The sequence below is a fragment of the Acinonyx jubatus genome, chromosome F2, assembly GCF_027475565.1.
Source record: "Acinonyx jubatus isolate Ajub_Pintada_27869175 chromosome F2, VMU_Ajub_asm_v1.0, whole genome shotgun sequence".
In the NCBI taxonomy this organism is placed as follows: Eukaryota; Metazoa; Chordata; class Mammalia; order Carnivora; family Felidae; genus Acinonyx; species Acinonyx jubatus.
In genome coordinates, this window is record NC_069394.1 from 43,148,661 (window position 1) to 43,161,478 (window position 12,818).

A 12,818-nucleotide genomic window follows, 5' to 3' on the forward strand; every position below is an offset into this window, starting at 1 on the left:
CAAATGAGATGGAGATGATGGCCTCCAATCAAGAGTAAAAACTACATTCTCGCTTTAAGCTTGTGCGGACGGTGACTGCTGTTGGACAATTTTGTTGTCCACTATACAGAACAGATGGAGTTTACAGTTGTGTGTCACTTGTTTATTACAGCCTCTTAAAATTAGTAGCTGTGTAACCAGATGGGTCTGGGAGCACAGCTGTGGGTATAAGAATATAAATGAAACCTGTCTGATGCCGCCATGCCCTTTCGAGATGCCAGTGTTCCAACTGCAACAAAGAAAAACTCACTTTCATTTGACATTATATTGATGTATCAGATTTAAAAAAATCAAATCTTACAAAAACAGTTGACACTGACTCTGTCAACTCCATGATTCTCATCAATTGCTTATTTTCATAGTTTGGAAATCTAAATCAACGTAACTTTGAAGCTAAATATCTGTATAAAGCACCCATTTGTAATTTCAACATCCAGGTAAAAATTTCGTGTTTATTCTAAATCAAATTCATTTTAATGTTTTTAAAGTTTATTAGGGGGCGTATGTTGAATTATTAATTGTACATTCTGATGAAATGTAAAATATATTCATGTAAATGCAAATAAACTGCTTCTCCATAAAACAATGCCAGGAATGGGTGTGATACACAATTGAAAATTAGAAAGGCATATTAGGCTCTTTAGGGTATGAAACTGGCATTAGTTGCTCTTTTTTCTCTTTTTAGCTAAATGATATGTTAATATTGAGAACATTTCTTAATGGTGTGTGTGTGTATACAACATAGTACATACCATATATTTCATTATACATGAAGTTTATAGACTTTTTAAGAGATAATGGGATTTTTGCCATAATACATACAGTAAATTTTCGACCTCCATTTTAATTAACTAATATGACCCACACCAAATCACCAGATGAAATATTCAGAATCACCCTTCACAGTTCTGATAAATTACCCCGTGTCATCCTCCATGAGCTAAAAGTACTGTTTTGTTTCCCCACATTATAAACTATAGGATTTAGAGTTTAAAAATTAGAGTTTCAACAAAATAATATTTAATAAAGTTTTGCAGAGACATTAGTTAGAAACTGGTTGCAATAGGAGTTTCTTCCCATTAGAAAAAGAAAGATAGATGTTTTAAAAATCTGTGTCCAAAAGCTATAACTAATAACAAATGTATTGAAGCAGTAAATAAAATTAGGCCTACTCCACTAGAGAACAGGCAAACTGTGAGCATGAAGCACACTGCTTGCACTGGCGTCTTCATATCCAAACTATGCAAATATTAAAATTACAAATTTTAATTTTGCTATGAGAAAAGCACAAACAAATTAAATGGAAATAATAGTTGGAATGAGTCACCCACTGATGTACTTGTCAGTGCAGTGCGTGTTGTCAGATACAAAATAAGTTACTTCACTTCATGACAAGAAGTGATAATCACAAAGAATGTGATTATTAGGTTCAAACTATTATTCTAGATGATGGAATTATATGGTGATTTTATCTGATGAAACTCATAACATTAACCAATCTCTTCATCAATTTCAACCCTACTTTTTTTTTTTTTTTTTCTTTTTTCCTCCTCAGGAAGTTGGCCTCGTACTTGCAGCTATATTGGCCCTCCTACTGGCTTTCTATGCTTTCTTTTATCTCAGACTGTCCACAGATGTTGACCCTGATCTGAAACCAGATGAAGATTAGCTGAACAGCAATCAATGCATTAAAGGGAAATAATTTCATAAAAGCACCCCTTGGGACCAATACTTTCTAAAGTACTGAAACTGGAACATCTTGGATTCTTTCTGCTGGTATTTTTAGTTTTCAGAAATATCTTTTTAAATAGTTGCATAGGATATCAAGAAAAGAACCTTACCTAGCAATGTAGTATAATGTATGCTCCCGGGTACTTTTATAAAAATCTTTGTACTTTGACAGGCAACCTATTCATGGTGCGTTTAGATAAAATGGAAAACAGATCCCAAATTCTTCGGATGTCTTAGCCAATTTATGTGTATAACTTCATCGCTTACAGATTACTAAATCTATTTTTGTTCCATATACATCATAAGTAAAAGTATATATCCTCATTTACAGAAACATTCTCAAATCAGATTCAGAGCCTAAGAAGGAATAAAAAGTCATGGGGAATTTTTCATTTTACAAAGAAGCCCTGCTTTCTTTCCAGACATATTTTATATCATTAGAGGAACTATCTGCACATACATCTACAGTAATCTTTTTCCTTCTTTGCCAACTGTTCAGTGCACATGTGCTCCATCAGAAATGGCACCTGGATGACAGAAGCTCAAAGAGTCACATATGTCTCTAAAATAGAGTTCCTTTCCTCCTGGGCTGTCTGAACTGGTGTAAATACAAAGTTCAGTTGATCTTGATTTTAATTAACTTATTATTCTATTAATATAAACTTGGAATTCTATTTTAATTATGTTGTTCTGACTGCTTGCAGTATCAGTTTGCCCCTCTTGTTAGGGAGATATGTAACAATCTGTCATTTAATTGTGCAGTTGTTTTTTTTTCCACATAACAGTAACGAAGTCCTACCTACTCAGAATAATCTTGTTGGGTTGCCTCTTCAATCTGAACTATACGAAGTGGGTTTACAAAATTACATTTTGTCTCTTGAGAGTTAGTCAATCACAACTGTTTTGTGAAAAATAAATAATGAAAGAAAATGTATGCCTCACTACTCACATAGGTAATTTTTTGTTTATATAAATTTTCAAGATATTTTGCATTTGTTGGAGTATAATAATCAATGTATTCAAAATTTTTACTGGTAATGGAGTTTTTAAAATAACTTTAGAACACACGAATACATAAAGCTTTGAAAATGGGAAAATATGTGTCCACAGCACATTTGTTAGCTACTACTACCTTACAGAAAGAAGCATAGAAAATTAATAGTTTGAAACATGTGCACAAAGGGTTTTATATCATATCCATTGTATTTATGAAGAGCAAATAAAATGTTAAGGTTGTTTTCATATTTGCCAAGAGAAGAAAGCCGTTGATAAATTCCCTAGATCTTCTTTGAGACTTTTGCAGATAGTTGACGATGACTGATGACTGTATAGCATTATGTTCTGTAGAATTTTTTCAAGTAGCATAATTTATTTCATCAACGTGAAAACAGCCAAAAGTTCCAGGATCCTCACAGATCATTTATGCCAAACATCTGAGGGCAAAATTTAGCCAGTGTTATTTACTGGATTCTTCTCCTTGAAATCACAAACTCATGAGACAGACCAAGAGTTCTTATACACTCACCACAGCAGACCAATCCAAGTGGCATTTTTAGGAAAGGTTGCAGCATTTAATGCCATGTGGTATGTCTGTTCGTGAAGTGGGTGGCAAGGGAATATCCAAGCTGGCATTTTGGATATGATGGGCCTTTTCCTTTCCTGAGTGACACGCCACATGTCAAGAAATACTGCTTTTCCCTCACTCCTATCACATTTACGTGAACAATTTTCACTTAGTTCTTTTACCTCCCATATGGTGTTAAAAACAGTCATATCAAATAAAGATTATTTCTAATTTCAGTAGTAGTTTAAATGAGAAGATATATAATAATTTGTTTATTAGATACCTATCCAAGTGAGATATAACAGAATTCACAGTATTTAAAATAGGTGAATATACTCTTGGAAATGTCTGAAAATTCACTACTGTGGAAAAAAAAATGTTACTGTCCCCTTCTGTTCTTGAGGTGTTCTTTTGAGGGGAAAAAGTTGTTTCTGATAGTAATAAATATTAGTTTATACATAATATAATTACAGGCAGGTTTCATTACCTCGTTTCATCGATACCCTGAGTCTCTGGCTAGTCCATTTGTATAACTGACCTTACGACGGCTCCAGAGAACCACAAGTCCCAAAGACTCAACACTGACTTTAATAAATAGCAGGTAAACGGAGACAACAATACAACACTGTTTTCATGAAATGCACATTTTTCATATTCGTATTGTCTGGGAAGCAGCCTGCAGAGAAATCCCAGGTTGAAATCTGGTTTGAATCTTTGAAGACAGGGAGGTGATATTCGGCCTGCATTTTCAGGGGACCACACTTCTGAACAGTGAGCGGTGTTTGGCATAAATCTGAGACTGGCACCAGACACAAATTTCAGGCATAGGTTTTTCTCCTCCAGTAATGCACTGCTCAGAGGAATTCAAAAGACAAGAACAGAAAAATTGAAGTTAGAATCTATTTGTTAACAGGGTCTGCAGGATAAATTTCAGCTAATGCCGTAGACTTCACATCCAGCCTCAGGGATACTGTGAATGAAGTTCAAAGAGGTGCTGGTTCTTATTTTGCAAAATAAAGCACATATAAATTCACCTGAGAGGAGATACTGTGAAAAGATAACCTCATCTAGGATTTCTTTTAAAACAAATGAACAAAAAGCATATCATAGGACCGATACGGAGTTTGTTTTAAGTTGGCAAATACTTGAAGATTTTCAGTCTTTTTAATTTTTCAGGAATACTCCCACCCCAACCAGTGATTGCAAGATCCTGAAAATATGTTCTTTTCATTTCTGTAACTCCAGTAGCATAGTGATCTGCACATATTTAATAAATGCATGTTAAAACGTAAGCTAATTTCTTTTAGTCCTCTCAGAGTCTGGTACAGTGCTGCCTGTAATAGATGATCAAAAATTATTTGCACAATAAATAAAACTTAGAAATCACTATATTGGTTAACTCCGCATTTAGCATTTATGGTCATTGGATGTACTAGGACAAGTACGTGTTTCAACCTGTTCATTTTAAGATCAAGACAACTAGCGTTAAATTTGCTCTAGAACGGAAACATTGCTCTTTTCTAGGAAACCGAATATGTTATTTTTATCACTATCGTTGAGAAACACACGCGGTGTTTTTAATTTAACGTAGTATACATCCTCACTCCCAACAAAAACAAAACTAAATTTTCATTATAATGCTTAAATTTATGTGAACACTAAAGCACTAGATTTTCCAGATTCTAGAATGATGCAGTGATCATTCAGTAGAGTAAAGTATGCTTTATTTAGGCGGGCTTCAGAAATAAAACTTCTAGAAATTAAGCTTCCAGCCTTTTCACGTATTTCATCCATAATGCAAGGTTGTCGAGCCAGAGGTAAGCACACTTACCTTGGACTTCTCTGGGGAGGCTCCTACCAGTTCTCCCTTAGCAGCGCTGCCTTCTTTTATTAGAACTGCTCCAATGCAGCCCAGATAGAATGATGTTTGCTACATTTTGTTCCACGGACATCAGACCTACAATCAGTACAACCCACAGTACAAAAAAAAAAAAAAAGCCTAGCAGATGAATTCAGTGCCAACAGCAACATCTTTACTGTTTTATTTTGTACTTTAGGTATGCAGGTGAGTATGGAGGGAGCTGGGAGAGTCACTCAAAGACCTATACCAGTGTGGAAATATCCATAGCGGGCCAGCAAATTCATCTAAAACAATTGAACTGCTGCCCTATTCAACATAGTGCCTCATTCTTAAATAATTTTTTTTTATCCCTAGCAACAGACATGAGATCCTTATTTCAAGAAAAATAAGATACTTTACATGCCAGAAGATTTTTTGATGACAGTGCCCCCTCCTATTCTTCATTTTTTAAAACAACAACCAAATTGGTGGGGAGGCAGCCAAAATTTGAGGTACCAGTGCCTCTCGAACAGATGTCGCACCATTATTTTTTAGCTCGTTTAGATGAATAAACATGTTAAACTGTGAAGTATTACATTTTAGATTTTTTCATTAAAAAAAGAGACAATCTGTTTACTGTCCTAATTGAGACAACAATCCTTGTGGTTGCCAGTTTTGGCAGTCATAACAATGAACTATAAATATTTGAACCAACCAAGTAAATGGTGACTATAAAGGCTATAGCATGTGTAAAGTTCTGTTTTCACGGGCACCCATCTTAGCATGGCATCTTTTTTTTCTGACTTCTTCAAATACAATTGTGTAAATCTGAAGTTTCATGGTAAGCCTAAAAGAAATTGATTTCAATATCTAATTTCGTTCTAGTTTATTATCCTTTTTAGTGTTCAGCTATCCATCTGCTTGTAACAAATTGCTTCTGCAGTTGCTCTATTGAATGTGACAAGGCAGGTCTTCATCGGATTGCCTTCTCTGTACTTCCTAGGGATAACACAAAGAAACCAGAGATTTTTTTTTTTTTCTGTTTTCAAATTTACAAAGTGGGGTTAAAGACATTTTAGGTCTCTTAAATTGCAGCAATTAGTCTTTTTTAAGAGAAGGTTTTATAAATAAACCATGTCCAGATATAACTTTGGGTGTAATGCCCATGAGAAGGAGGTCACAGTGTTAGCCGCAATGGGATGCTTTGCGTGGAACGCTGGTATGCTCACATACCGGTTGGAAGATCAAAGAGAAATCATTCAGACAGAAACAGTTCTTTAGTACGCTAGTTCCCAAACAATAGTCCAGGTAGCGAGTGCGCTTATGGGCATTTGGAGTGCCATCGCTCCCTTTACCTACCCGTCGTCACCTACTCCGACCCTTCGCCTTCTCCTCTGTCTGTTCCAGTTCTAAACTCTAGGCAGTCTTTAACAACATTCCCTTTCTCAGTTTGTATGAACCTCACATGTACGTTAGGTCATACTTAAGTATGTACTTACTATGTTAACTGCCTCTACTCTGTTGCTTAAAATGAAGATTGATCCTCATCTGCTTTTCCCACTATCTCTCACTTCTTACTACTGGCTTCTTTTTTATCACTAACCACATGCATTACACAAAACTAGAGAGAAGAGGATAATGAACCCCAGTGTACCCATCACCTAAACTGAACAATTATCAATATTTTGCCATTCGTTTGTGTTTCCCCCATTTTTTTTTTTTTGTAACCTGAGGTATTTTAAAGCAAATCCTAAATAAGAGGACATTTTACCTATAAATATCTCAGTATAGATCTTTCACAAGAACTTGCATTTGTTTGTTTGTTTGTTATTTGTTTGGGTTTTTTTTTTCTTGCATTACTAAGAAGCTATTATCACAGCTAATAGGATTAAATAGTTATTTCTTCTTATCATTTATTACCAAGTCCATATTAAAATGTCCCTAATTGTCTTCATGATATCTATTAATAATAGGTTTTGATTCAAGATCTCTACTGTATTTGATAGTATGCCTCTTAAATTTCTTTTATTCTATAGCAAACCTCTGTTTCTTTGATGCCATTGATTTGTTGAAGAAACCAAGTTATTTGTCCTCTTGAATATCCAATAGTCTAGATTTTGTCTTTTTCATTTTGTTATTTATTTTAGCCTTCTGTTTTTTTATATTTTCTGTAACTAGGAGTTAAATCGTAGGCTGAATTAGATCCAGATAGTTTTATTACTATTATTTGTTTTTAAGGCAAGGGTATGTCATCATATTTAATGAGACATATAATCTCTGGTTGTTTTATTTATTTTATTTTTTTGTTTTTATTTATTTTATTTACTTCCTAGGTCTGTTATCTCATTAGGTATTACCAAATGACATTTTTCTGTCTTTCCTTCAGTATTTAAGGGAAATTATTCAAAAAAAACACTAAACTATTTGTTTACCTTAAGGTATGGTTCATAACAAGAAAGGAAGGATAAATACTTGAACCTTTGCCTTTATCAAATGTCAGTAGGTTAGCACTCTCTATTAGTGACCAATGGAGATTTGACTTTCCTGTTCCTGTTGTTGCTTTTATTGTCCTTGTCAAGGCATAGATTTTTACATAGGGGAAATGTGTTTCAACCCATTGCAATCATCATTCCTTTCAGCAGTGAAATACAAATTCCATTATCATGCTTTATGGTAGAGGTATTATCATTAAACTCATGAAAGTTTTGTGCTTTTATATGATTTTACATTTTTCCAAAAGTGATAGCCAGGGCAGATTCTTAAAATGATAGGAATAAGTGGTAAATGTGGGGAAAAAACCTAACATTTACAGGTTATATGATTAACTGGAAAACTACTAAAATATTGAGTAAGATTTATGTAACATGGTCCTTTAGAAAATCACAAAATTGATGTGAAAACCAATTGCTCTAATAATTATAATAGCTAAATATCATAATATAAAATATATTTTACAATCACAATCAAAATTATGAATTGTCCTGAAAAAAATCAGCAAGAAATATGAAGAGTCTTCATCGGAAAAAAGACCTCACAGGGTAACATAATCAAATTTTAATAAAAACGAGACCAACTGTCTCCCTGGATGAGATGATTCAATATCGTACAAATATAAACTTTCTTCTAAATTGGAAACAGAAAAGAGAACCTTAATCCACCAGATATTAAAGTGTATTATAAAGTTATAATAATGAAAATAATCTCATAGTCAAGGAAAGTAGACAAGCAATAAAATGTGCAGTTGGGAAATAGATCTAAATATAAATATTTAATGTGTTATGTAAGTCATGAAGATGGAAAGATAGATTATTTATTAAAGATATTAAAACAATTGAGTACCCATTGGAAAATTAAAAGATGCCTATACCATGACTTAAAACAAGATTAATTTCTGATGAAATTTATGATTTCTAAATGGGGAAAAAAGTATTAGAAGAAATTGTAGCATTTTTAGAATCTTTTAGTAGAGAAATTATTTCTAGGCATTGATTCATGAGTCAGAAATCATAAAGGAAGTACTCATGGATTACAGCACATTAAATTAAAATCTAACACACAGCCCAGCACTCAGTGTTAATTAAAGATGTGAAGAAACAGTTTCTTTCATATACTGCTTGGGGGAATGGTAATCTCGAGAACACACTTTCTGGAAGACACTTTTGCAGTGTACTTTAAAAATCTAAAATTTCATATATATTTTAGTTGCCTTCATATCTCTAGAAATTTGTTTCAAGATAATAATGCCTGTAGTGTGCAAAAATGCACAAAGTATATTAACCACAGCACTGTTCGTAACCTCAAAAAAACTGAAAGCAATGTAAATGTCCAGCATAAGAGTCTTTTTAAATGCATTGTGTTACATCTATTAAATAAAGTGTGATGGATTCATTAAAATAATATATATTTATACCTACTGAGAGATACGGAGAGAGAGGTGAAGCACTTAAAAATAGGATACATGTGATATGATTCTATTTTGCTTGAATATACATGTCTGTGTGTCTGTATACATGTGTGTCTGTATGAGTATGTTTGAAGACTATTTAGCAAGAAGGTAAAGGGTATTTTTGGATATTGGATTATAATCCAATCCTCCACTCTACAGGGAGGACTAGAAAGGCAGTGTTTAACTGAGCTGTATCATGAATCCAGACACTTGCTAAGTCTGTCCACTTCTCTTCCCGTTATGTTCTTCTATTTTTCCTTCATTTAATAACCATAAAGCACGTATCAGGTACCAATAAGTCATCTTTCACAGTTCCCCATCTATCCACTGTTAGTATGGAAAAAGACAGTTCTGCTTTTCTTATTTTTATTTTTATTTTTTAGTGAGAAATTTAAGAATGCTTCAGAAAGGATCTGATATTTAAGTTTATTCATTTTCATTCAAAAAATATTTATTGAGCGCTTGCCACATGGCAGAACTTGCTTTGTGCTTGCAATAAATCTGTGACTATTAAGAACTAGAAAGCAAAAACAATATTCTTGCTGTCATGACATATGATCTTGAGAGATGGTAATGGTTTCATCAAACAGAAAAAGAGGGTGAAAAAGGTATTCCGAGTAAGAGAAAAACCAGTATTAGTGCTTGGCCAGTTCCAGCTGGCGTCTAGAATACAGAATGTATGTGGTATAGTGGGGCAGGAAGTTTGGTTATAAATGTCCTCTTGTGCTCATCGTTAACCTTCTTTCCTTTCTCTGCCTAAAACCATTTTCTCTTATTTAATCCGTAAAGCGCCTACATATCTATCCTTCCAAGATTTATCTGTTGCCAGATAAATCCCTGGACTTTATCCTCATAAGCCCCCCCCCCCCCCCCCGCTCCCGTCCCCCATCCACCCAAGGCGATTCTTCTCTTACATAGAATTTATTACATGATTATCCATTTATGTGTCTGATTCTTCAACTGGACTCTAGGTCTTTAAGGAAGGAACTGTGGGATTCATCCTGAATCTCAAAAGCCAAGTGCTGCCCTAGACCCATGGTTTATACCACAGTAAATACTTCTGAATGAATAAGTACTACACCTCATTCCCTAGAACAGGATTTCCCCACGTTCACATTTACTGACATTATGAGCCAGATAATCCTTCGCTGTGGAGATGTGTCCTGTGCATTGCAGGGTGCTCAGCAGCATACTTGGATGCTAGTATGCAACTAGATGCTAGCAGCACCTTCCCGGCCCCAGTTATTGTGGGAGGAGGTCATCCAGAGGTTGACCAATGGGGATGGAGGTCCCTCGGCCCGCCCCTGTCTTGGGAGTGCACTTCCGCTCCCAGGCGATCTTCACAGCCGAAAACGAAAGGTCGATTGTCAAGGCTGCTGGCAACCTCGACGGAGCACAGTGGCCTTCGTACTGTCTGAACCTGGGTAAGCCCTCTGTGTTAACTTTTAAGATTGGGTAGTGCCTCCGTCCAAACAAGCCTCGCTTGTTAAACCTGCCACCTCCCAGCCTGGCGTGCTCTGCCTCTTTCTTGGGTCTCTCCTTGCCGGCTGCGTCTGGGGGCCTGTTAGAGATTTCACCTGGGAAGCTCCCGAGATTTCGAACCGAAAGTTAAACCCCAAAATGTCTCCAGACATCGCTACATGGCCCCTGAAGTCAGAATGACTGCCATCTGTACCACTGAGAACCACTATTGGTATCAATTCTGTGTCTAATTTTATGTTACAGTTACCACATGCGTTTTGGTATTATACTGTGTTTATCTGAAAGGTGTCTGCTGTTCAGAAAGATTATTTTGGAGGGCGCCTGGGTGGCTCAGTTGCTTGCGCATCTGACTTCGGCTTAGGTCATGATCTCGAAGTTCGTGAGTTCAGGCCGCAGGTCAGGCTCTGTGCTAACAGCTCAGAACCTGGAGCCTGCTTCAGGTTCTGCCTCCCTCTCGCTCTCTCTGCCCCTCCCCCACTCATGCCCTGTCTCTGTCGCTCAAAAATGAGTAAACATTAAAAAAATTTTTTAAAGAAAGATTATTTTGGTATTTTTTTAACATTAGTATTGTTATTTAGAGGTTTCCCTTATACTTTTTTTTTTTTTTTTTTTTTTTTTTTTTTTTTTTTTTTGCTCTTAAGCTTTTTCATAAATACCTTTTACTCTGGGGACTGTCAGTCTTACATAATATCCTTAATTCTCATCCATTGCCTATAAAACAGTCAATAATCTTGTTTTACTTTCTCTTTTGTCTTTTCCTTCTGTTTCAAAAGGTTTTCTTTCTAATTTGCCAGAGCATATCCTACGGAACACATAGTGCATATCCTTCCACCCCTGCCCCTCCCCTCCTTTTAGGTATTTAATTCTTAAATTTAACTCTAAAATTAAATGTATGAAATACTCATCAATTCTTTCGCCATAGATCTTCAGGTTATGTGCGTGTTGAATGAAGCCCATCCACACAAGCAAGGACCCATATGTAAAGTATTCTGTGAATTCATGAACGTTTAAAAGTGGTTTTCTGTTGGGGGCATCTGGGTGGCTCAGTGGGGTTGAGGACCCGACCTTGGCTCAGGTCATGATCTCAAGGTCTGTGAGTTTGAGCCCCACATAGGGCTCTGCTCTGACAGCGCAGAGCCTGCTTGGGATTCTCTCTCTGTCTGCCCCTCCCCCACTTGTGCTTGCTTGCTTTCTCAAAATAGCCTAAAAAAAAAAAAAGTGTTTTTCTTTTGCCTTTACACTTGAGGGGCAGTTGGCTGTTTCTAAAATACTTGGCTTGCAAGTTCTTTCCTTGAATTTCTTTAAAATGTTTTCCACTAATTTAAGAAACAAAACAGACAAACATAGGGAAGGAAAGGAAAAATAAGATAAAAACAGAGGGAGGCAAACCATAAGAGACTCTTAAATACAGAGAACAAACTGAGGGTTGCTGGAGGGGAGGTGGGTGGAGAGATGGGCTAAAGGTGATGGGCATTGAGAAGGGCACTTGTTGGGATGAGCACTGGGTGTTATGTAAGTGATGAATCACTAAATTCTACTCCTGAAATCATTATTACACTATATGTTAACTAACTTAGATTTCAATAAAATTTTTAAAAACACGTTTTCCACTGATGCTTTATTTTGTATGTTGCCCTTGAGAAGTTTGATGCCAGCCTGTTTTTTTTTAAATAGCAATTGGAAGTAATTTGATCTTACTGTCTGTATAAGCTGAATGTTTTTCTTGGCCTTTAAATTCTTAATTGTTTCTCTAGGGCATGTCTCAGAGTTTGTTTCTGAGTTTTCAAAGACACACAGTGGGCCTTTTGAATATGTAAAAACAATTATTATCTTAGTCCTGAAAAATTTCTTTTGATTATAGTTTTACATATCAGTTATAGCACATTTTGTTTTCCTTCTTCAAAGACTTCAATTATATGTATGTTGAACTTTCTTTGCATATCTTCCATTTCAACCATTTTCTCTGACCATTTTACCTTATCTCATTTTTTATCCTCTTGATTGTTTTCTTGCTTTTCTTCAAAGTCTCTTGCTCAGTTTCACTAGAACCTATGATACCTTGGATACATTTTAATTTATTTATTTCTGAGATGGACTTGTTTATGTTTCTTTGGTTGTTCACTGAGATTAATTAACTCTTGATGATTTACTTTCTTTTTTTTCAAGTAATGGGATTCATTTATAAATTTTTGATTCTTATGTATATCAATAATACA

General features: G+C 35.3%; 1 protein-coding gene across 16 annotated transcripts in view; it reads left to right on the plus strand.

The window, feature by feature from the left end:
- TRIQK (triple QxxK/R motif containing) overlaps positions 1-12,818 on the plus strand; it is a 283,919-nt gene that overhangs the window by 80,844 nt on the left and 190,257 nt on the right. For 2 of the 16 annotated variants that reach the window (XM_053208576.1, XM_053208579.1), the window contains one exon: positions 1,595-10,544. The exons of 12 other annotated variants lie outside the window; for them this stretch is intronic. In XM_053208576.1, coding sequence (XP_053064551.1) covers positions 1,595-1,708 — 114 coding nt within the window. In that variant the 3' untranslated portion in view covers positions 1,709-10,544. The remainder of the gene's footprint in view (positions 1-1,594; positions 10,545-12,818) is intronic. 2 more of the 16 variants (XM_053208577.1, XM_053208578.1) reach the window with 1 other exon arrangement.